General features: G+C 40.2%; 1 protein-coding gene across 8 annotated transcripts in view; it reads left to right on the plus strand.

The window, feature by feature from the left end:
- LOC122804340 (serine/threonine-protein kinase PAK 6-like) overlaps positions 1-26,057 on the plus strand; it is a 1,141,536-nt gene that overhangs the window by 815,079 nt on the left and 300,400 nt on the right. For all 8 annotated transcript variants that reach the window (XM_044074151.1, XM_044074147.1, XM_044074152.1 and 5 more), the window contains one exon: positions 24,726-25,370. In XM_044074151.1, the coding sequence (XP_043930086.1) occupies positions 24,726-25,370 (645 nt within the window). The remainder of the gene's footprint in view (positions 1-24,725; positions 25,371-26,057) is intronic.

Consider the following 26,057-nt stretch of genomic DNA (forward strand, 5'->3'; position numbering starts at 1 on the left):
ACTACGTGAAAAGAGACATGGAAGAGCTCTCCGATCTTATAGCCCAGGCAGGTATGACCCTAGCCCTGAGTAGCATTCTGTCATCACCCTGAATGATGCCGCAGTACAAGGACAAAATGATTGACTTCAACAATTGTCTAAGCTTCTGGTGTCATTCTAAGGGGATTCAGTATCTGTCTGCTTGGGATGACATGGTCGACAGACCATGATGCTTTGCCACAGATGGCCTGCACCTGTTGCCCCTGGGATTCCGGATACTGGCTAAGGCTCTTGCTGCCCCTATAGTGCCTTTTTAGGCAAGGTTAAAATAACAAATTCACCACCATAACAGGAACAGGCAAGCAAAAACAGAGGGTAATGCTACTCAATGCTAGAAATCTAAATCTCAAAATGCACTCACTCGAGGCACTCCTTAAAATGGAGAACATTGATATCTGTGCAGTGACTGAGACCTGGTTCAAGGCTCCAGAGAGCACCCCTGCACTACCAGGCTATAACTCATACCACACTTTTCGGCCATGTAACCTGGACTGAAACACCAAAGGCGGAGGTGTGTCCATATTTATTAAGGATATCCACACCTCCAGGCTAGTTGCTCAGCATAATGCATCCGAGGTTATCCAAGTGCAACTAACTCTGGGCAAAACTGCAATCCAAATTGTAGCTTGCTACAGATCCCCCACCATGCCCAGGATTCCCACTGTTCTTTTCTTGATGTACTGTAAAATATTAGGGTTCAACCAAACACCCTGATAGTGGGCAACTTCAACTACCCCACCATTAACTGGGAAAACTACTCATGTACCAACTCCTTAACTTAACGCTTTCTGGAATTCATAAACTCCAGTGCCCTGGATCAACTTATCCACACCCCCACCAGGGGCAACAATATCCTAGACCTAGTCATTACCAACATGAGTGACAGGTGTTCCACACCTGATGTCAACTCCTCGTTGGTCCGATCCGACCATAAGCTAATCACCCTTGATATCCACATCCCGCCCCCATCCCCCATTAAAAAAAACACGGTATAAAATTTCTCCAAAGCCAACTTCATGCTTCTTAAGACAGAAGTGGTGAACTTCATGACACCCATGCAGATGGACAATACAGTTACAACTGCTGAATCCTACACAAATGCACTCTATAAGCACTTACACGAGTGCATGGATCATGCTATCCCAAACAGAACCAAGATGCTATCCTCCAGAAAAAGGAAGCCAATCTGGTGTTCACCTGCCAAAAGCAAACCGTACAACAGGAGGAAGAAACTGTTGTAAAAGAGAGTAAAATCCCATGAGTGGAGGAGCTGCCTGGTTAGCCTCAGTAAAAATCTGAGATCCCTTATAAGATCCTCCAAAGCTAGCTACGAAAACAAAATCACCACTAATTCTAAGGACAACCACAAAGTTTCTATAGCTATGTCAAGAATCTCGATGGCAACACCCAGATCTGCTCTAAGTTACAGCACAAAGGCACGAAAATTACAGAACCAACTGATATTGCCAACATCCTGGCAGATAGGTTCAGTGCTAACTTTACCCCCCCTCACCCCCTAAAGGGCCCATATCTATACAGGAAGAATACAGAGTCTCTGTAATCACAACTATCCAGGTAAAAGCTGCACTCTCTAAAGCCAAAAACACAGCATCCATGGGACCGGACAACATCCCAGGCTGCATTTTACACGAACTTCAGAACGAACTGTCTCCCCACTTAAGCACCATGTTCAATAATAGCCTCTCATCCAGCTTTGTGCCCACTAAATGGCGCACAGCAACAGTTATCCCACTCCACAAAGGGGGAGCCACCACTGATCCTGGGAACTGTCGACCTATTAGCCTGATGAGCCTGGTCTGCAAGGCCATTGAACATATCATCATGGAACTCAAAAACAAAGATATTGGTAACCTCCAAACTCTGGATCCCACCCAGTTCGGGTTTGTGAAAAGCAGGTCATGCTTCCTGAACCTTATCGACTTCTTTGAGGCAGTCACCAAAGCTGTAGATGAGGGTAAGGTGGTTCACATAGCCTATCTTGACCTCGCCAAGGCTTTTAACACCATCCCCCATTCTGGAATTATAGCTAAACTCACTAAACTAGGTATAAATGACTACATCACAAGATGGGTTGCCAACTGGCTCACTGACAGAACCCACACTGTAAAAGTTGCAGACTCCAAATCTGACCTCAAAGCAGTGACAAGTGGAGTACCACAGGGTTCCATCCTGGGACCTCTCCTGTTTGGTATCTACTTCTCTGAAGTACAGGCTAGCACAGAAGGCTAACAAAGTTTGCAGATGACTGAAAACTAGGAGCCATAGTGAAGTCCCCAAATGATGTGGACATTCTACAGAAGGGCCTCGCTGAGACAGATGCCTGGTGTCAGAGCCATGGCCTCAAGCTCAATGCCAAAAAGTGCAGTGTCATCAGCTTTGGTAAAAACTCTGTACCCATGAACTACCACATAGGTAGCAATCTACTTAACACCGAATATGTGATGAGACCTTGACACCCAGGTGGACAGTAGTCTTTCCTTTGATAGTCACATCACCACAGTAGTCAGGAAGTCCTTCTACTTGGCACACTTCATCATAAAAGGGTTCTCATCCAGGAAAAAAGAGGTCATTGTTCCACTCTACTCGACACTCCTTAGACGCATTATAGAGTACAATGCCCCTTTTGGAATGTACCTCACAATACATCTGCAGCAGCTGGACAGGCCACAGAAGTATCTCACAAAGAGGATTACTGGCCTCAAACAAATGCCCTACACTGACCGCCTCAAAAAACTCCTTTAATCCGTAGCATATTGCCTACTCTGAGGGGATCTCTGTCTAACATATAAAGCTATGTCAAACCCAGAGCTGTTGGACATGCTACACCTAAAGAAATCCCAATCCCTCCAAGCTACATGCTCTAGGGACCTAAACCTTGTCACCACTATAAAAAGGACATGCTGGAGGGATAGATTCCTGTCCCAGAGACTTCCCATACTCTGGAACAGGCTACCCATCTATGTCAAGCAAAGTTCTTCATTAGCACTCTTCAAGAAAAATCTTGATGAGTGGATGGGAAATAGGAAATACACCCCGGGGATCACTTCTGTGTCTCTGCTCAACAGTGGCACAGGAAAATAACTTTGTTGGATGGCATAAGCCAGGGAACCTTGTTGGCTAGGCATAAGTAGGCCCTTGCACTGATAGCCTAGTACCTACCTATGAACCAATGAACATGGAAAAGTACTCCCTGACCCTTCTGGCTGATGCAGGGAAATGTTTAGTACACATACTGGATTCCTCAGAAAAATCTAAATTAGCAGCTATTCTTAATTCTTCTGCACAAATGACTAGGCACTCCATTAAGTGCAGTTATGATGCTGCTGATGCCTCTGCTAGGGAAGCTGCCACTGGATTGGTCCTTAGAAGATACTCTTGGCTTAGGTTACAACCTCTGCCTGAAGATTTCAAGGTCAAATTGCTGGATGCACAACTTGGATAACAAAGCCTTCATTGGTAGTTCAGCAGCAGAACTCTTCAAATCTCTTCAGGAGAAAGGAAATAAGTTACAGGACCTTAAACACATTCTTGTATCTCCAGTTCCATGGTTTCAAAGGAATTACCCAGTTAAGACTGTCTTTGTAAGAAAGCCATCCCTGTCTTCTTCTTCTAAAAGTAAGAGGGGACCCAGAAACCTAGCATCTTCCATGTCTGCTTCTTCGACCTCTGCTCCTAAGCAGTCTTTTCAGTCCCAACCTGAGCCAGGTAATCTGTGACTACCAGCCACCAGGGCTATCCACTCTGTTGTCTCTTCATCTCATCCTATCTCTTGCTGCTTTAAAGCTGATTACTCAGGACTCTTGGGTCCTTTCCATAATCAAAACAGGGTATTTCATAGTTTGGGAAAAATTCCCCTCATTCAGAGGGATCCCCCCCCCCAAAGATCAGTTGAGCTTCTTTCCTCAGGTCATCTCAGATCTGATTTCTCAAGAGACTATCCAAGAGTTTCCCACTTTCCAGCAAGGAAATGCTTTTTACTCAAGGATGTTCTTGGTTCCTCGGAAGGATGGCCCTTGGAGACCTATCCTGGACCTTTCCCATTTAAACACCTTTCTCAAAGTCCCTTCTTTTCTTATGTTAACTTTACCTTCCCTTCTCCCTCTCATTCTTCTCCAGGTGTTCATAGTGTCCTTAGACATAAAGGATGCCTCTCTTCACATTCCCATCCACTTGCTGTTCAGGAAATGTTTGCATTTTTCTGTTGCTTCCTTGCATTTTCAGTTTTGTGCTTTGCCTTTTGGTCTCTCTGTAGCACCAAGGGTCTTCACAAAATGCTTGTTTCCTGTCATAGCAAATCTTCCCTTACCTCAATGACCTTTTGATTTAGGTACAGTCTCCAAAACTTCTTCAGGAACATCTTTCCTTCACTATTGCCCTTCTACATTGTTTAGGGTTCACCATAAACTTCCAGTAGTCTTCTCTCACCTCTTCGCAGGATCACATTTTTCTGGGATGCAGGATACAAACAGACAAAGTGTTAGCCTCTCTTCCCACAGAAAAGATCTTGTTCCTGACTTCTGCCTCTTCAGTCCCTGACAGCCAGGGACTTCCTCCATCTCCTAGGGTTCATGGCATCCACTACCCCCAAGATAACCTTAGCAAGACTACACGTGAGGAAGTTGCAATGCTGTCTAACAACTGTTTGGATGCAACACTTACATCCTTTGGAGTTCCTGATCCCACTCCTTCCTTGTATGAATAGGGAACTAGAATGGTTGATCTTGCAGACAGGCAAAAATCCTGGCCTACCTCTGCAACCCTCCCTTCCTTCCCTAGAGTTATTCACAAACACTTCAGACACAGGTTGGACTGCAGCTGTTTAAGCCTGGAAGGTCAGAGATGTTTGATCTCCCAAAAAAAGGCTCAGGAACATATCAATGTAAAGGAGATGAACCTTGTTTCAGGATTAATGAGGTGGTTCACAGACACCACCACAGCTCTTTGGTACATCAACAAGCAAGGGGGAATGAAGTCTTACAGTCTGTGCAGACTAGCCCTACTCACCTGGGAATTAACATTACAAAGCCAAATTTCCCTTCAGGTGGTTTGTCTCCAGACTCTTTAAGCAGCACAGGGATGTGTTTCTGGACCTAACCCATCATTGGGGTATGCCTCAGGTAGATCTCTTTGCCTCCCCCATGAACAGACAACTACCAAAATGTTGTGCCAGGGTCCCCCATCCCCTGGTGTGGAAGATGGACACTCTGTCTTTCTGTTGGAAGGAGATGCTTCTGTATGCATCCCCCCCTTGCCTTTTCTACAAAAGGTCCTACTGAAGATCCAGCATGATCAGCTAGATATCTTGTTGGTGACTCCCTTTTGGCCAAGACAGCACTGGTTCCCACTTCTCCTGCACCTAGCCAGGGGCAGTCATCACAAGTTACCCCACAGGATGGATTTACTCACATAGGACAAGGGGGCCCCTAGTACATCCACAACTGTCAACTCTGAACCTGACCTTGCGGGTCCCTTATAGACAGCTTTTTTTCAGAGGATGTGCTACAAGTTCTGCAGGAGGCCAGAAAACCCGCAACAAGAAAATCTTAAATTTCCAAATGGAAAAGGTTTTCCATCTGGTGTCACAAAAAGAGCCTACAACCACTGTCATTTGATGCTCTGGTGGTCTTGTCCTGTCTGTGTGAATTGATGAGGGCTGGGTTGTCTTACTCTTCTGTGAAGGCTCACCTTTCAGCCATCTCTGCTTCTCTGCCTATGTCTCCACCTTTGGCCTCTAGGTTAGAGGTAAAACTGTTCCTTAACAGCATCCTTCATATTAGACCACCAAGGAAACCAATACCTCCTCCTCCTTGGGATCTCAATTTTGTGCTAGAGAAACTTATACTGGGACCTTTTGAACTAGCAAGGTCTTCTTCCCTGCAGCATTGCAGCTGGAAAACTGTTTTGTTAGTGGCCATTACTTCTGCTGGAAGGGTTTCAGAGTTACAGGTCCTGATGTATAATCCCATCCTTCACTGTCTTTCATACAGATAGGGTTTCCCTGTGCACTAACCCTACTTTTATGCCCAAAGTAGTAAATGAGTTATTCTTTGATCAGTTTTCCTACCTTTTTTCCTTCCTCTCAGTGTCCCAGAGGGAGAATCGCGCACACTTTGGATGTGCATAGACAGTTCAGATACTACCTTGACAAAACCAAGCTTATAAGTAAGACTGACCGCCTGTTTGTCTCTTACCACCCAAGAGCTCTGGGTCATTCAGTTTCCAAGCAAACTACTTCCAACTGGATTTCTAAAGCAATTTCCTTTTGCTATTTGACTAATGGTAAGACCCTTACTTCCCCAGTGAAGGCTCATTCTACCAGAGCAGTCTCTTCCTTGGGGGCATTCTTTAAAGGTTTAGACAACTGGCTCTATACTGGAAGCAACTACATGGTCCTCTATCCATACTCTTACAAAACACTACAAGCTTGACACCATCTCCAAGTCCAGAGCAGGGTTTGCAAGAACAGTCCTACATGGATTTATAGAAAAAGCATTGGCTCATCCTCCTCCCAACCTGTTCCAAGCTTGAGCTTTGGCATTCTCCCTTATGTTATTTAGCATATGAATAGAAAGACATAGAATAGCTGTGTGAAATCATATCATAACCATAGATGTCCTTCTATTCTATATACTGCAGTATTGCTCCCCCCCCTGCCCTGCCCGTTATGCTTGCCTAGTTTTCCGACTGATATGCTTCTCAACTAAGGATCTCAGGCTGGTGCTAGGCACCATACAATTCTGAGGTAGGTGCATGCTGACATCTGATTTATAATGGATGTTTATTTATGGCCAACGTATGCGTTATGTTGTGCAGTGTAGCACGTGCCTTGCAGTAGCATGAAGACTTTTGGATACTGGCCGTATGTACGAGTCATCCGGAGGTGGACTCTCTTATGTTATGAATACTGCAGCATATAGAAGGGAAGGACATCTATGGTTATAGTAAGGTTTTACACAACTATTCTTTACCTTTGAGTATACATAGCATTTATTACACTGTACAAGATATTTGTGCTTTAGCAAATTTTTTAATGGCATACTCATTTAAGGAATCCATGTTCAGTTTCAAGTGAATAAAAAAATATAAAAGTAAAAAAATATAAAAGAAAAGAATAATCAAAATCAGTTTCCATAGAATTCAAAGAGAACTTAAATCAGCTTCTATAAGAAACTCAAAAAACAACATACAACTGAATACTAAAGTAAGTACAGTAAAGTTGTTGCGCTGACCGTAGAAGGTCTGAAATTCAGACAAATGCTAGAATTTCATTATGTTGCGTGCAAATGCACACAGTAGCTTCTGCTCTCTATCACTCACAGTTGCACCTGTTTTAAACAGTAAAGATCAGTAAATCACAAACCAAGACTGGATTATTTAGATATGTTCTGCATTGTCCTCTTTACAGTCTGTATGACTTTATAGCTGACTGGGTCCCTTAGGATGCCTAGAGTTTGCCTGTCTAAAACCTATCCCTTTTTAACAACAAACAGTGAAAATTAATGGTAAAACAATGAATATAAATCAAAATAAATCTTGTCTACAAGCTATGCTAGCCCTTCCTTCCTATAAATAGTGAAAAACAGTGGTAAGAAATAAAATGCAAATTCAAATAAAATTCTCTTACCAGGCAACACCACAGTAAATCACAAACCAAGACAAGCTTGTTTAGGTAAGTTCTGGATTTTTTGACCCGGAACAACTTATATGATATTGTAAAAGGCATGTCAATAATTCGTCCTTTAATATGTAATAGAAGACAAATAATTATTTCAAATGTACTGAAAGCATTAATTCTGAATGATGGATGTCTTGCTCTGTTTAGTTGCAGGTTTCTGCATACAGAACATATGTACAATATATTAACATGTGGTGGCGCTCAGTTTTGAATGGGGCAAGATTACTTTAGGAAACATGCATAACGTCCCCTGAAACCATGTGACTTCTGAGGATGTTATGTTACATGAAGGGGTACCTGAAGTGAAATGCCCTGGATGGGAGCTATGGGGCACACTTCACTCATAGATACTAATTAATTTTTAATCATGCAATTTTTGCTGAATTAGTCCATCAGTTGATTCAGATTTTACAGACTATATCGTAACCATTTGAACTGTCTTAATGTTGGCTTATTAGTATTTCTCTTGCCCTCTGAATTTGTTAGTAAAACAGAAAAGCCTACAAGACTCTGAAGGTACAATAGGAGGGTAAGCCTAATAAAAGGCAAAGGAAAGATATTATCAAAAACACTGAAATCACTTCTGGCTGAAAACAAATTTTAAACCAAAGAGAGTGGAGAAGAGCTGGCATGCTGCTAACCTCTTTCCACCATTTTGCTCCTGAGACAGTCACCACTACCCTTCCTTCCTAGTTACCCTTTCTGAAGAGATCAATACTCACTTGAATTCCAGACTGTTGACGTACGACTGAGACCTTTCGGTAATGAACCCTTTCTTGAGACTAATTCAAGCCCTTTGTTATCATATTTTGTTTTTCTTTCAAATAAAATACATTTTTAAGTAGGCCCTGGCTCTTAATTCATATTGACTTGGTGAGTTTGAATGCTAGCTTTTTTTGTCTTTTCTGCCTGAAATTGATATTCAAATCACTGATACAAAGTGCTGCCTCATTTGGGACTTGTTACTGTACAGGTTGCAGCACTTTATGGAAGTGTTATGAGTGAACCAGTTTGTAGTTAAGACAATTGTATGCCTACCTTTATTCCTATCCAGACAGGAGCAAGTAGGCAGTTAGATTGTGTGTGTATGCGTGTGTGCATGTGTGTTCGTGTGTGTGTTATAAGAGGTATTGCTTACCAGAGATCAGTGAGGAGATGAATTAAAACAAATGTTTTTTGTCAGCATATATTACAGGTCGATATTACTAGATCAAAACTTTAGTTAGTCGAATAACTAAAGATCGATCTGGTAATATCGAAACCCAAAAACAGTGAACGGACGATTTCATGCAGGGCAAGAATTCCCTTGGCTGTTATGCCAATTATGCCCTTTTCTCCAATGTAGAGCAATCTTCTAGTTGGTATATTTAGTTAAGGGGGTGTGGGGGCACAGCCCCCCACTTGAGTTGGGTTTAATTTTTTTTTTCTTTTCATGTGGCCAAGGGAATTCTTTCCCTGCGTGAAATTGGCCATTCGCGATCTTTAGTTACTGTAATTTATAAATCTAGTTTGCTTTCTTTTATTTATAATTTTAATATGCATGACACACAGGATTTCAACAACTTTATAAAGTAAATATTAAGGATTTGTTTCATTTTACTGGCATAAAAGTTAAAGATGGTATATACTGAGGTAACACAAACAGTAAAATACCTATTCAGGAAATATTTGTGATGTTTAACTCAGGGCATTTTATTCTCTTATAGGTCTATGCCTTGAATAATCCTTTGAAATTAAACCTTTATTAATAACAAGGCAATATAAATGCATTATAACACTGTTTTTTTCAGGCATTGAGTGAGAGAGTGTATTTGTATAGAAGTAACAGTTAGATTTTAGTTTGTCATTCTCTTCTTTTGCTGTTTCAAAGTCAAGTCAAATTCAAAGTAAACTTTATTGCCATTCAGATCAACAAATGCAATGTATCACTGGATGATTTTTCATTGGTTCAGGCTGGTGGGCATTGGAAAACAGTTTTCACAAGCGGATAAAAGAAGCATATAATGGAAGAAATTCTAGACAGTACAGACGTAAATACACACATAGATAACTTACCCACCACCATTTTTAAGATAAGATAGCACTGCAGCATAGCATAATTCACAGTTCCCGTACTCGTGCAAGTAATAATGTGCCTTTGTTTCCTGTTTTGTGAGGTAATCCATTACACAGACACAGACACACACACACACACACATACACACACACACGCACACACACACACACACACACACACACACACACACACACACACACACACACACACACACACACACCACCAGATTGCATAACTTAGATAAACAGAATAATTTAATTTTCTGACAGTAAAGACAGTCACATTGGACTTATGGCATTACATTGCTGCATTAGTGATTTTTTAAACAAATACGAGTGTCATAGTATGCCCACTTCCTCATTTAAAGGGTGAAATTATCTGAGTATTTTACATGGTATGTTGCCTATTGTAGAGATCGCATATTAGTGTTTAATTAACTCAATATAGTAGAACCTAGCATTTACGTTACTGTACTATTTTCTAAGTTCATCCACGCATAGCTTGGCATCCATTTTGACTGGTTTTGATCTTTCCTACTTAGATTTTAGCAAAGTATTCGGTGACACATTTCCAGATAAAAGATTAATAAATAAAGTAGTGTGGCCAAGGATGGGCCCTTGGGTTTGTATGTGTGTGTGTGTGTGTGTGTGTGTGTGTGTGTGTGTGTGTGTGTGTGTGTGTGTGTGTGTGATGGATTACCTCATAAAACAGGAAACAAAGGCACATTAAAAATAATGCAGAATGAGGTGAAGATAAGGTCATACGTGCAACAGTACAACATACAGTCATCTGTATTATTGCAGCGGGAATGGATGAAACATTGTGTTTCTTTGTGTTATGACACAAGACTTTGCAATGAGGTCAATGTGTATGATGAGGTGTAAAGGATAAGTGAGTTGGCAAGGTTAGAAGAACATTCAGACATAAACATTTGTCTATTATTTCCATACAAAGTATTACATTTGGAAAACAAAAGTCCAAGTCAGGAACATGCACTAAAAGTAATAATAGGAACTCATCTTTGATTGCTAAAATAAAGGGTGGCCTAATGGTTAAGGTGCTTGCCTTGCAAGCACAAGGTGCAGGGTTTGAGTCTCACAAGGGATAATTGGCTAGGCTTAAAATGGCTCGCAAGGGCAGTTAGCTTAGTACCAATCTATGAACCTATGAACCTATAAGCAGGGGAAGATGGCAAGAAGATGAGCTATTTGGATAAGGCCAAGTGTTATCAGTAGAAATACATGTTTTCATTTCTTATTTGTTGACTGTGTCTACCTTCTAGACTCACCAGTTGTGTGCGTCTCTGTGGAGACTCAGAGATGTGATTCTACACAGATAGAGCAGTATGCAGTAAGAGGAGTTATGTTAGTTACACTACATGAGGTGTAACAGGAAAAGTGGAGTGCGCAACAGAGGAGGATAACATCCTTATACCTGGAAGGTGGTGGTGGTATAGTCACAACACAGGGGTTAGAGTTCCTGCAAACAGAACCCAGGAAGGATTAGTACAAGTGACAAGTGCTATTTCATAACCTGGTACTGGTTTCAAGACAAGAGACTTAAAGGCGTTAGTAGTAAGCGGAGATATCATTTACTGATTGCTGTTGATTGAAGACTGTTTGAAGACTCTGAGAATCTTTATGAGGTTAAGATAGACTGACAAAAACACTTTAGTCAAAGAGTTGTGTATAACCACACTATTGCAGATTCCAGCAGCCATGCTTCGCAAATGATGCTGCACTGTACACAGCTCAGCCAACTGGAATCTGGGGAGAATAAAGGCCATTTTAGAATTTGAGAGCATGCTGGCTGTTTGAAACTACCAGTCTACATAAGCTTGAAAAATAGGCATTAAGAGCTTCATGTTGCAGAGGATTGCCAGTAGTGAAACCTCATAGCTCAGTTTAGAGACAGTGTACTCCTAGCAATAGTTAATTTGGGTTCTGAGAGAAGAGGAGGAGATAGAGCCAGTGCAGAAACTGTGGTTTCCTATGGAGGTTTTCATCTGACATCTTTAACTGCTTAGTATATTTAATACTGTGCTGCACTGATTCTGTACATGTTTTTCATATACATCACAGCTGCAGTAGTCCTTACTACTGGGACTTCAGCTGCAGGAGGCCATACATATGGCTTGAGTTCTAGAGCTCAGCACCCTTTTTCCTCCGGGACAATTGGATGTCTGCTCCTCAAAGATGTTAAGTCATTTTCTGTATAAAAGTGATGGCTGACTTCTCCATTTTAGATCTCTCTTGTCACATGTCACAGAGAATGTATCATTTGTTGTGTGCTTTCATAATCAGGTGTTGTTCATCTTGCCCTGGAGCACAGCCAAGATTAGTAGCCTGTTGGGGGAAAAACTTTTTATTAAAGTGTATTGGTTTTGTTAATGAAAGTTAAATTTGTATATTTTAGTAGGGTAGAACACCTGGTAAAGTATTTTAGGACAAATCGTCCCTAAGAAAGAAGGCAAGTGATCTTGTATTAGTCAAATTTCACACAGAGATTACTAAAGTTTGTGCATTTTCTGTTTAGGCCCAGAGCACGAAACTATAAGTTGTAAGAACCCTCAGGAAAAGGAGCTGTAAAATGTTTAGATCTCATACTATCATGACATCTTCCCATTCATTCTTGACCTCAGATGCTCTTCCAAGGTATGATTAGAAACATTATCTGTGAAGAAGACAAGTAGGTACTTGATTAACACAGTAACAGCATCAGAGATCCTTGCTTGGCTCAAGAATGCAGTTATCTTTTCAGCCCTCATGTTTCAGATGTCCAAGGTCTCTGCTAAAGACCCTTTGGAGGCCACCATGCCTGTGGATCAAGGCATGTCCCATTGAGCCAAGAGTCCTTGCATGGAGCTTGAACCAGATATTCCAGCTACTCAGATGCCTGGAGTAAAAACTGCCTTTGTTATTTCAGAAGGGTCAGATAGTGTAGTTATTGTTTAAGTTAGGGAGGATTTCAGGTTTGGAGCACGGGTGGTCAGAAATCTCATTGTCAGCTCTCTGCATTTGCCTGGGCCCTGGGTAATGGGTGAATTACTGCCCATTACCAACTCCCTTCCAGGCTATTCCCTAAAAATGGTTCTCCTTGGCTCAAGGATTACTTCAGCTTCTACAGAACCTGCAGACAGATGTAGATTAGCTGTCAATGTTTGGAGTCCCCTCTGCCAAGGGAAAGAGGGAGCCCCCCCTAGGCAGGAAAGATGATTTCTCAGAGAGTGAGGAGGGAGAATTGGATTCTGTCCTCCAAATATAACTCCCCACCAGCTATGATGCCAATACTGATGGCACCATGTCCTCCACTTCACTTGCAGAGGAAATCACATTTGGACACACTGTTTGTAGGATGAAAGTCCACTTCAAATGGGAAGCCAAAAAGGCATCAGATGCCCTGAAAAGATATTTTGATTTGTTGAGTCTGGATGTCCCTAAACCTCTGGTAATTCCACCAGTATTGGGAGTTATAGAGGATGAATTCTAAGCAGTCTCTTAGGAAACTGACACCCAGGCCCCTGTCTCTGAAAACCCTGATGGTCTCCGTAGGATGCAGAAGTCCCACAAGTTGTTCTACAAACCCTGTGGTAGGTGTAGCAGTGGTATAAGTGGATCCAGAGAAAGGGTCCACATTGGCACCTGATCCCAGTACTCTTCCGATGGATAAGACAAGAAAGGCAATTAATTAATTTGGGTAGAAAGTTAAACCAGCTGCCAGTCTGACCATTAGAACCATTAACTGTCTGACTGATGTGACCAAGTTTCAAATTGCCCTCCTAGACCAGATGATGGAGATGATTGGAGAGGTGTCTGATAGGGATCTGTAAGCAAAATTGTTGGACTGCACCCAGACAATTGGTCAAGTCCTAAATAATCCGTCAAGTGTGGGTACAATGCTGTGGATGCAGCATGTATGATAGCAGCTATGGGGTCTTTCTTTAGGAGATATACCTACTTGACGCTTAAAACCCTGCAGCTCCCCCAGATGAGAAACTGCTCTTTGGGAACCACACAGGTGAAGTATTCAAAATTAGAAGGAAAAGGGAAGAACATGTATTCTGTGAAATAGCTTTTTCATGGCCCATACATAGGTATGATGGGAAATACCCATGTAAACCTGGCCCTACCACCATAATCAAGGAGAAGGCAAGCAAGCCAAGGATAAGAAGGTCCAGCGTAAGAAGACATGGCTGGGAGACAAGAAGTCAGTGCCTGAAAGTTCCCAGGGCCATATATATCCAAGGGAGCAACCCTGACTACTTGGAACTTCTACCCCCTAAAGAAATCCTCAACCCTTTCTTGTTAGTTCTGTGCTCATTCCCCCATGCTAAAGACAGTAGGAAGAGTAACCCAGTGAACGCAAAGCTGGGAGAATGTCAAAAAAGACAAATGGGTACTGAAGATTATTCCTTGGGGTTACAAACTACAGTGCCTATGGAAACCAAAAATATCATGTATTCCATCTATAACAAGGTACTGAGTACATCTGATTCCACCCTTACTACAAGAGATTCTGCAACTAAAGGTGATAGAGCCTTTAAACAGCATGTCCAGAACAAATACTTCTACTCAAGACTCTTCCTTGTGTCCAGAAATGAATGTCCCTGGAGGCCCATCCTGGACTTGTCAAAGCTAAATACCTGTCTCAACATTTCAAAATGTAGGATGCTGATAATGCAAGCATATTTATAACTTCTGTTCCCACAAGCTATGGTGGTTACTTTGGTTTGCAAGAGTGCTTGCATCCACATAGTCTTCCAAAGGGACCACAGGTTCTTTGTCATATTTGAGGCAGGGAGCTCTGGCAGATTGGTTACAACACACATTGTTTTTACAAAGTGCCTTGCTCCACTAATTACTTATTGCAGAACCTCGGGCATTAACATTTATATATATATATATATATATATATATTATAGTGGTGACTGCCTCCTTCAGGCACTATCCCAGTAGGAGGTAGGGAGGGTTTTCTAATTCACCATGGACTGCTGCCAAATCCTGGAGTTTTCCTTTGACATCCCAAAGTCAAATCTCATCCCTTACAGGAAAGTGGTGTTCTTTGATTTGTTACTGCATTCCAGAACCCAGTGGGCCTATATCTCCCAATGCAAGGTGGGATCTCTGGCTCAGTATTCCCGGCAGATGACTTTATAAACAATGGTTTCAGCAGTGAATTCCTGCGGGCACTGAGATTCTTGGCATCCACAATTCTTATGGTTGAACTAGCCAGACTATATATGAGAAAACTGCAGTGGTACTTGAGGAGTACCTGGGGACAGCATTTTCTATCCTTGGAAGACAGGACCCCTATACTACCCAGTATCTCTAAAGAGTTAGAATGGTGGTCCAGCTAGGTTGGCTTGAACCAAGAGGTGCCGTTCAAACAAGAATCTCATAAGCAGATAAAAAGCATGGATGCTTCAGAGCTTAGCTTGAAGAGAGCATACTCAAGAGACTTCAAAGCACGGGGAGTATGGAATGCAACTCAATGAAGAAGACACATACATGGAAGTGAGGATATGACCCTGAGTCAGGCACTCAGAGCCCTTGAGTCAGTCTAGAAGAAAGAGGGTTTATAGATGACGAGAGTCGTACTGTAATGTGGTGCCTCAACAATAAAATGGGGGGGGGGGGCATTCTTATCACTTTTACATTCTGGCCGTGGCAGCCTGAGAGATCGCCCTTCAATCCCATATACCACTGGGGCAGTAGTCTTCCTATCCCCAGTGAACTCAGTGGCCAACTAACTAATCATATCAGCTGTAGCTACCCTTGAATGGCTGTTAAGCTTGGATGTTTTTTTCTCCATATTGGTCAGAGGTGTTGTGGTCCAGAAGTAACCCTGCTTGCCACTCTGAGCAAGAAATGGCTCAGGAAATCCTGCTGCAGAGCACTTCACAAAGAAGATTGGGCAGTGGATGCTTTCTCCTTAAGATGGACATGCCTCTTTCTATATAAATTCCTCTAACCCCCTTCTCCCTAAATTGATATAGGAAGCATTGGTTCACCCTGTGCATTCACATGTCCAGAGTGGGACCTCACTTACTGCCTCGACAAGTGGACCCCTAACTCAGGACAAACAGGCCCTAACACACCCCTGCCTAAAGAAACAGCAGGTCGCAGCCTGGATGATTTAACATTCTTGCCCTTTGCGCACTAGTTCTCTGCTGATGTGCTTGCCATACTTAAGGAGTCTAGAAAACCTTCCTCAGGGATATCCCACTTAGCCAAATAGAAGAGATTTTACTCTGGTGCTATAGAAAGAATCAAAAAATGTAGCATAGTATCGGTGTCCATGATTATGCAATACTTAAGCAAGCTGTTAAATACAAAAATGGCATATGCTTTCCTCCCCATCCTCCCCATCCAGCATCCTTGCAGCCTGCTAAACATTTTCCTATATATCCCTGCAGACTGACAAATGTTTCATGACAGTATCCCTGCAGCCTACTACACATTTCCTGACAGGATCCCCTGCAGCTTGCCAAACATTTCCTGACAGCATCTTTGCTACCTGCTAAACATTTCCTGAAGAGAGTCCTTTATCTGAGACCACCAAGGAAATTGTTGCTCCTGTATGAGACTTGAACTTTGTACCTAGCACAGCCCCTTTTATGCCTGCTTTTTAAGTTCCACCTCCTCAGAATTCTAACATAGAAAACAGCTTTGCATCTGGCCATTACCTCAGCCAGGAAGTTTTAATGTACAGAGATGATAGGGTCAGTCTTTGAGCCAACCCTATATTTATTCTAAAAGTAGTGCATACGTTCTTTCCAAACCCTCATCCAGAACAGGGGAGAAAAAGTCTTCATTAACTAGATATTCATAGGCATTTGAAATACTGTCTTGATGAAACCAAGATCATCAGAATCTCATGCCAGTTATTTGAATTTTTCCTTCTAATGAGTTTTCATGCATATAAACTACTCCTCTGATCTTGCCTCATCTTCATGTATATTGCTTTTCCTGCTTAACCTTGCATCATCAGTACAAAGGCAAACCTTTTCCCTCTGAAAGCCTTCTGACTCTATTTGTAAAGATACTGGGAAGGAGCTATTGCAGTACTGACCATTGTGGTAATCAGTTTGTCACTGTCCTGTCCATGACCCACTGCATTTTATTGCCACATCATGTTCTACTATGGTGCCTCCCCAAGACCCACTCAATATCCATTCGCATTTATTCATCGTTATTCTGTGATACTATGTCTAATACACTATTAAAGTCAAAGTAGACTGCATTCCCTGTCCCTTTCTGATATAATGTCCTTGTTACCCAGTTAAAGAATAATATTTGATCATATTTAACAAGCGCATGGGGGAATATAATAAACAGATGTACCCTTCACTCCAATGTGCAGAAACTTCCTTTGAGCTTAATTCACTGTTACTTAGTATCCCAGTTGAATAACGTCTCCATTAAAAGCAATGTGCGCCTCCAATGTGTGTATGCATGTGTGTGTGTGTGTGTGTGTGTGTGCGCGCGCGCATGCGTGCGTGTGTGTGTGGTGTATAGTGTGTGCGCACCTGCATTTGTGCATGTGTGTGCAGCATAAGTGGTTCTTTAATCCAGCACACACTCTTAAAACTGTTACATAAAACATGGGGACATCTGAGATGACAGCCAGTCAGAGTCCACTAAGATCTCCTCACACTTCAGTAGATCTGTCTTATCATACCCCAAATTACCAAACATGAAGATAAGTGATGAATTAAATCTAGGTTAGCTTTTTAATGTCTTGTAAACACAAAAGTATACTTTGATCTATTTATCTCTTTCATTAAAGGTCCAAAGTATTAAGAAATAAGTTCTAAAAATAAGCTCTTCACCAAGTTGATTTAACTCTAAGACTTACAGTCTGTAGTTTCTATCCATCCATCCACAACAGCCCCTTTTTCCTAGTTTTAGCTCATGGGGTTAGGGTATCACCTCACCAGTCACAGTCATCTAGAGCCACTGTTCACACTGTTGGTTCTGTAGTGTATAGTTCCAAAATTTGAAGAGACCGCATATATTCCCAAGCCCATGAAACTGCAGATGTAGGCCATGCTGCTTCCTGATAGATACTTTTAATATGCCAGTTTGAGTGAGGATAATGCAGGTTTTTTTCATGGTTGGTGTGGTTTAGTCTTGAAAACAAAGCCTGACTGGAGAAACAAAGGCAGCCATGGGTAAACGTGCATAACCCACACCTGAACATGATATATTGATTTTATGTAAAGTGATTATTTTGTAGCAAATACCCTGAGTTTATGCAATGCTGAGCCAAGAAATATATAATCGCCTGCAATATCATGGTTTTAGTAAGGCAAGTAAAGAATGAACACTTCAAAAATATCGTTGCATTTTTAGATCAACTTAATGAGAGGCTGTGCGACTATGTGGTTTCATACTAACAGTATTTGGTACAAACTTTTCTTTAAAACGTAAACAAAAAAAGGGGTGAACTGGAGTTAAAAACAGAGTGGTTCAGTGGATTAGTTTTCAGTAGGATATCTTTCTTTTTTTGGTTAAAGATTACTATTGAAGGTTTATTGCATTTTGAATTTAACTGCACTGTATTCCACTTTCAGAGGAAACAATATTCTTTCTTAGACTGTCATTAGCTGTTGTAGTGTAGCAGTCTTAAGAATGTTACAAAATCCAGTAAATAATATCTTTTGGTTTTTAGTTTTGTTCTTTGCCTTGGGAAGAAGTGAAAATTTGTCATGGCTGACTGTTATAACTGACAGAGTTTATTACCTGTTATCGCTGACAAATAATAACAGTTTTAATTCTGTGAAAGAGGAAATTGGTTGTTACCTCACACTGCCAAGCATCTCAGAAAAGCAAGATCAAAATAATTATAGACTGTTTTCTTTTTATTTCTCCTAGGCTTGGCAAGAGAAGATAGGATTACTTTTCTCTTTCTTGTACTTAACTCATCTTAAATCTTGAATAGGTTACATATGTGATGTTTTAAGTATGGTGTGTGTGTATAAAAAATTATTGCAGGTTTGGTTGCAATTTTAACACTGTGATTTTTAATTGTAAATTGTACTGTGGCACATACTGACACAGACCTCTCAATGGTGATTTTACATTTTAGTGGAAATGTTAGATCAAATCAACAACTTAATATGTTATATAGCCTAAGTTGTTACACAGAGTAGTACCTAAACCGAATGTTTACATTAGTCAAACCATACAAAGTGCTTGTTGTGTTTTGAGTTTTACATTTTCAGTGACTGCAGTGTTGATTTAATTACTGCTGCTTATTTATGGCATACATTGCATCTTCCAATACAGGATCAGTTTTTAATTTGTGTTTTGATTTGTTTTCTCTATTCTAAAGTGTTTTCCTAATATGTTATCATTTCTTTCCTTTCTCATTATGAGAGTGTTTAATTAAGCCTTGGACACACGTCATGTAGCCTTTCATGACTCAGCCTGCTGCTTTTTTTGTCTTTCTTTTCACGGGCCCATTTCCGCTAACCGCTAACTCATTTTACAGAACTGCTCAAGCAATGATTTTTTTTCTTTCTTCTTCTTTTTTTTTTTTTTGCTTACCAATTAGTGCATGTTGTCATGGAAACAAGCCGTTCTTGTGTTGCCTGCAAATGCGTGTGCAGTTGACTGCTTGTGGAACATGAGCTGTCAGAGATGTACTACTTTCTCTTAGCATAGCTCTCATCTGGTTCAAATTTTCATGAATGCCACTTATTTTTGCTTCATAGTTTGCTCTGTTTTTTGATTCCATTTTGTGTACTCTTGCTAAAAAATGTCTTGCAGAAATAAATTTGAAAAATATATCTATTAGCCACTGTATTTCCCTCAAGGTCACTAATGGGTAATAGATTTTAAGAGGGCTTATTAAGGTGTTCGGCATTCTAAGTGCTCACAATTTTTTGAAACAAGTTTTGTCAAGTATTTTGCTGCTTTACTTGAATTTCCAAGTTACAGCCAAGTTATTTTCTAGTGTTAAAAACTGAACACCTCAATTTAGCTGAGAGTATTACCTGCTAACAAAACTTCACCTTGTAGTCCTGGGTTTGATTTCTTCAATCTCTATTTGTGTACTGTGTGACTCTGTGCAAGCCATATAACCAGACAGCAGGGATGAATGAAGTATGACTGCTAAAACCGTTAGCAAGTACATGGAATCCTTACAAAAAGGCTGTAAGGAAATATTTGTGATTTTGTTGATGACGTAAAGTTTTACAAGGATGCCTAGAAGGAAGATGTAGAAAGAGCACACTGTGCTTCCTGTTTACATTAAGAGAGAAGAAACTCAGGAGACATTAGCATGCACTACTTTGTTGCATTTATTTTTCGTACCAGTTGCAAGTATAAGCAGCGAGACATGAATGGCTTGTCAAAATCAACCAGGTTCTCACTTTTGGAAACCCCTTTAGGCTTATATAGATGCAGTCCATGTCCGTCTATCAATAATCACACAGGTCATCACAATGATCTGGTATGACCACATCTCCCCTCCTTTGAGAAGAGAATGAAATTCTGTTTATAGTTTAAGACTATGCAAATCTGTACACCATAACATTTGCATGGACATACTTTTTATTGTGAAAACATGAATTATTAAATGCATTTGGCATCACTTTGTAACAGTTTACATTTTTCATTAACACAGAAAATATTTAGGCTTTAAAATCTCTAAACATACTTTCCATTTTGCAGTAATTGTATTGTTTATTTCTTCCCAGAACCGTTAAAGGTGTTGGCATCTACCTGTTATCTCATGCCCTTGTGAAGTAATGCTTACAGGCTGTGGACATGAGGAGCTTGTCTTTTATGACAAGTCAATATGGGTTTATATGTCTCTTTTAGGTCCATCGTGACTAGTTTTGTTATCAGACTCTAAAGACACTCGCTCAGAGTCTCTCCATGTTTTAGATTTACCTTTTCATGGCAATTTTTCATCCAAATGTAAAGATTTCCTACTTGCTTTGGACATCTCAGGAGCAGCCTGGATATGTCTCCAATTTCTGCTTACAACAGCTCCATCACTGGTTTGGATTATGTACTGTCTTAGTTTTATGAATTTCTGTTGTCTGCCATGTCTTTTCCCTGTCAATAATTTCAGATAAACTCTTTGACTTGGGTCCAAGTCAGGCAGAGAAAGAACTGACTGCCTTTTATCATAAAAATATTTGAATGCAGACTTGATCATTTGGTAATTTTGTTTGGCAATGTCTTGTACAGAATAGTCTTTGGCAACAATTTTGTCTCAACCATTGGAGTAAAAGTTCAAAACTGATATTAGCTGTGTGGGACTCACTCTAGTTACACAATATGACCTCTAAATTAGAGGTAGAGCATTAAACTCAGGTAGAGAGGAAGTGTTTAACTGGACTGGAACCACACTTCAGTAACTAAAGAATGTAAATACTTTCAGAGGTCATGGGTCATGAAGGCTTCTAGGGCAGGCAACTTTTTGTTCAGGGTTTTAATGTTGAGCAGCGCCATATCAATACTGTCTCAACTAGAATGTATTAGGTTGGTAAGTGCAGGATACTGACTTTGCCTAAAAAAAGACCCAGTTGGGATAGAGAATGTCTTAGTCAGTATTGCAGAAGATGTGGGAAAAGAAGTGCAGGCCATAGCTAGTGAGTCAGGTTCATACCTCTCAACTGTCCAGATTTTCACAGAATGTCCAGATTTGTACCTCATATTTTTGTCTGTTCCTCATAAAATTTAAGGTTTTATGACAAATCACTCAGGACTTAATTCACTAAATAATACCAGACATTTGAGTTGTAGACTTTATACACTTCATAAAATACATTATTGCACAAAACCTGTTATTCTAGCCACTTTCTAAGTTTATAAGAGCAATATTTAAAGTCTGCCCCTATTTTTTGGGCCTTTGTCTTCCCATTATTTTTTTGTTTTGTCCAGATTTCTTGCGCTTAGAGGTTGAGAGGTATTAGTAAAATTGTCTTCCATCTCCCTACAAACTGACACATATTAGACACCCATAGAATGACAATTATTTTATGCTAATGTTGCAGCATTGTGGTGTAATTCTTGGTTATAGGAGGATACTTCTCAAGACTTGTTGATTTTTTGTCTCAGAAACATACAAAGAGAGTTCAGCCTGTCCCTCTATACATTTTTCAAGTTGGTGCATTGAACATCAATTACTTCGACATGTGCCACAAACATATCATATGCATGTTTGGGAAAAAGGGATCTAAGAGTCTTTGTAACATTGAATTCTGGCATCTGAGAGATGGCTGACTATTACTATATCTTTGTTCAGTTTTGTGATGTATGCTTCAGTATGTCATATTACTGAGTCACCTATAACAAGGACATTCTGGTATGGCAGTATGCCCTGGCTGCTTTAGAGGCTTCTGCTTACCTCTTTGGTCACTCTTGCTTTGGATGAAATCAGTAGTGTGCTAGGTTTATGATTTGTTAATTCATTCTTAATGAGGACCGGTTGGGAGGTAGTAGGGTAGGTATACTGCTACAAAATTATAACATGCAATAAATAATGAAAGATGATGTGAGTAGTTAAGACTTTATATTCTGTCAGAGTTTATGTTCCTCGTAACGATATAGTGTGTAGTAAAACTCTTTGTTTCTCTGTGGTTGGCCTCACTGAAGCCTGATTCAAGTAAATTTATTAGAACACAACTGAGTAAATGTGCAACTTGCAGGCTTTTTTTTTTGTTCTGTTAGGTTTCATCCCTCCACCGACTTTCAGTATGTGTTGATAATCCCTGAACTCACTGTCAAACATAACTAACTCTAAAGACACCAAACCTTGGTGTAACTTATGTAATCCATCAGCAAGTTGTCTTTTCAGTAATCTAGTCAACTAAATCCCACTAAACTCTAAAAAAACCTATAACTAGATCCACCAGCAGCATAAATAAAATAATTTAACTGTACTGAATTTGGAAGAATATTTGCATTTTTAGCTTTCAGCATTAAGTATCCTGGTTTATCATCATTGCCTCTCCTGATTTCTGTTAAGACCATCCTTAATGGATAGTTATGCATTACCTAAATGATGTGTGCTGTGTAATTTTAGTACACAAAATAATTTCTAGTTATGTTATACTTCTTACAGAAAGAAATAAGATTCCATAATGCTGATTCTTACTTTTTTGATATTGTAGTGAAAACAAACCCTTGCATTGGCCCAAGATATGATAATTCATGGCTCAGTATGAAATATCCTGTGAATTATAAAGGATTGTAATAATTCTAGTCCTGTTTCTCCTATAGGTTTCTGTGTAGGAAGCACTTGACAACACAGCTTGAAACCAGTACTGATCCATTTTGCTTCAAATAAGATCCTACCTCTTCCAAACTGTGCGGCTGTTACTTCTGGCTTAAATGATTTCCTGGGCCTTCGAGATCTGCTGCTGTACAATGCAGTTGTCTTGAGGCAGTACACCCAATGAAATGTTCTAGATCAATCTGTTATCTTGAAACAATACAATCTGTGACTTTTTCAGTACTCCAGTTCCTTCTGAATAGTGTTTAATACCACAAGAATATCTGATGGCTTTGCTGATATTAAATGGAACACTATATTGACCAACAGGTCTCAGGAAGTCATTTTGCAACAATGACACGAGACAAGACTGCATGAGAAAAGTCAGGTAATGTGAATATTGGCACCATTTATGTTTTTGACTTTCCTGGATATGGTGTAACCTTGGGGGTACAGTATACAAGCTCAGGGTGTGAGTGAATGGGGCTTCTTCCTGTTCATGTAAACATAGATGTTGACATTCAGTTTGTTGACTGTACCACTCCAACAACTGATGGTGTTCCCAAATGATGAATCCCTTCTCAATACTGCCACCTGCTCCATTGTGTAATCTATGTCTTTAATAGCACGCAACAAACAGCACTCAAAACTTCAGAATTCAGTACCATGCTTCTTCTTTTTTTTTTTTGAAATCCACATTTAATTGCAGTTGCTGCCTTTCCATGTGTCCAGGCTCTTAACACCTTTACTGAAATCACTTAATCTTTTATTTATTGCTGTTGTGACCTAACTTGGTCTCCAGCTAGAAGTTTTTCTAATCTGCACTGAAATTAAACTACCAGAGGCAGAAGCTGCTCTACAACTAAGCTATTGCAGACAGAAGTTTTACTACGCTGTGCTACACTAAGACTACCCTAGACAGAAGTTAGACTGCTCTATACTATGACTACGCCAGAAACATGTTAGACTGACCTACAATAAGACTAACCCAGACAGAAGTTAGATAGCCCTACAGTAAGACTACCCCAGCATACCTCTCAACCTCTTAGAGCAAGAAATCTGGACAAAGCCATAAATAAAAATGGGACAAAGGCTCAAAAATAGGGACAATTTTTAAATATTGCTCTTACAGGTTTAGAAAGTTGATAGAATAACAGTTTTGCATTAGCATGAATTTTCTGCAGGGTATGAAGTCTGAAATTCAAATATCTGTGATTATTTTCTAACTTCAGTCTTTAATGATTTGCCAATAACTTGCCAGAAAACCAAAATTTTATGAAAAACAGACCAAAAGTATGAAGCAAAAATCTGGGCATTCCGCAAAAATCTGTACAGTTGAGAGATATGTGACAAAAGCTATTTGAGACTATGCTATACCTGAAATACAGACAGAAGAACCCGTGAAAGAAAAGGACACATGAAGTGGTGTATTCGTGTGTGCACACTCGTGCATGCATAAGTGTGCATGTTTATGCTTGCGGAACATGTGGTGTATGTGTGTGGAGCCAGATCATGGAACTAGAAAATCTGGTCAGAGATTGAAAAGATTACAAACTATAGTAAGTCTGTTCTGTACTATATGAAAAATAGGATAAGAACTTGGAATCCCATTACATTTTTTTAAAGATGATATAATGTGGTTTGATTAAAGTTTTCCTTTTCCTTTGATACTTGCTTACTTTTTTCCAATCTGTTTTGCAGAACATAGTGAGGGGAAGTGTAATAGAACGGGATGGTTACATTGAGGGACTCCTGTCTGATATTAAGAAGCTGTCTGTTTCAAGTTCCAACAACCTGAGGAGAACAAGCCCACCATCGCGGAGGAGGGCTCAGTCACTTGGTCGAATTGAAGAAGACAAGTCTGCTGATGCATATATTCATATTCCAATGCCGGACTCCTTTATGGGTCAAGAACCCAACAATAGAACTGGAAGCACATCACCAGAGTATAAAACCCAAATTAATGGTTCTTTACTGCCTAATGGAGCAATTGGAATGTCTAAGTCTCCAACTGAGACATTACTAGCAGATAATGAAAAATCCCGTCAGTGTTCTAATAGACAAAGGCAAGAATTTGGTAACATGTCTGTGGATAATCTTAATTTTCTCAGACATAATTCTCCTACTGCCCTGCCAAAAGAGCAACTTGGGAACAGAAATATCGATAACCAGAGACCTGTATCCTGCTTTGTAAAGATGGAGGAGAATCCCATGCCTTCCAAAGTACAGCAGACCAATCCAAATATCTCTGAAGGAAGTACAACTCAAAATCAATTACAAAAACCTCATAATCCTTTAAGAACTGCAATCAGTCTAGCAGGGCCTACATCCACTTACATAATTACGGTATGTTTTAGCATTTTGTTATGAAGCAAAATTGTTTTATTAATTTTATTTTCTTCTTTGCTCACTAAGCATTACTTTTGCTGAAAGGTGTCTTTTACTTTAACTAGAGCTTAGTATTTATTTGATCTGAATTATATAATTGTACAAGTGAAAAATAAAAGTTTGCCTTACCAGTGTTGCGATATTGTATGCTATAACACATAGTCCATGTCCACTGGTACACATAGTAGAGTAATTTTTCTATCAGGGCATTTATTGACTTTGAGATAGTAGCTTAAAACTACTGTATTCATAGGTAGTTACTAGGCTTGCAGTCCAAGGGATCACTGAGGAACCTAGCCCAAATTCCCAGTTGCCCCCAAGCAGTATCTGGTTAAGTGGCTTTTTCAAAGTCACAGAGTAGGAAATGAGGGCTGTGGGAATCAAACCCTGTACCACACAAGTACAGCCCCCAGCTTTAACCCTCTAAAAGTCAGAAAAGAGCCTTGCCCATATTTGCTCGCACACCATTTTTATTGTGTATAAATGTTGCCAATACATTTTTCACCTTTCTGAAGTTTTATTTGGCACAGAACATCTGTACAACACGTGACTAACCCTTTCATTCATCCAAATCCCTGCTACTGTTTTCATATTCAGCAGTGGCAGGTGAGAGTCAGGTATTGACATGCCATCATATATGGCTAT

This window comes from Protopterus annectens, chromosome 6.part0, assembly GCF_019279795.1.
Source record: "Protopterus annectens isolate FY-2018-M chromosome 6.part0, PAN1.0, whole genome shotgun sequence".
NCBI classification, from domain to species: Eukaryota; Metazoa; Chordata; order Ceratodontiformes; family Protopteridae; genus Protopterus; species Protopterus annectens.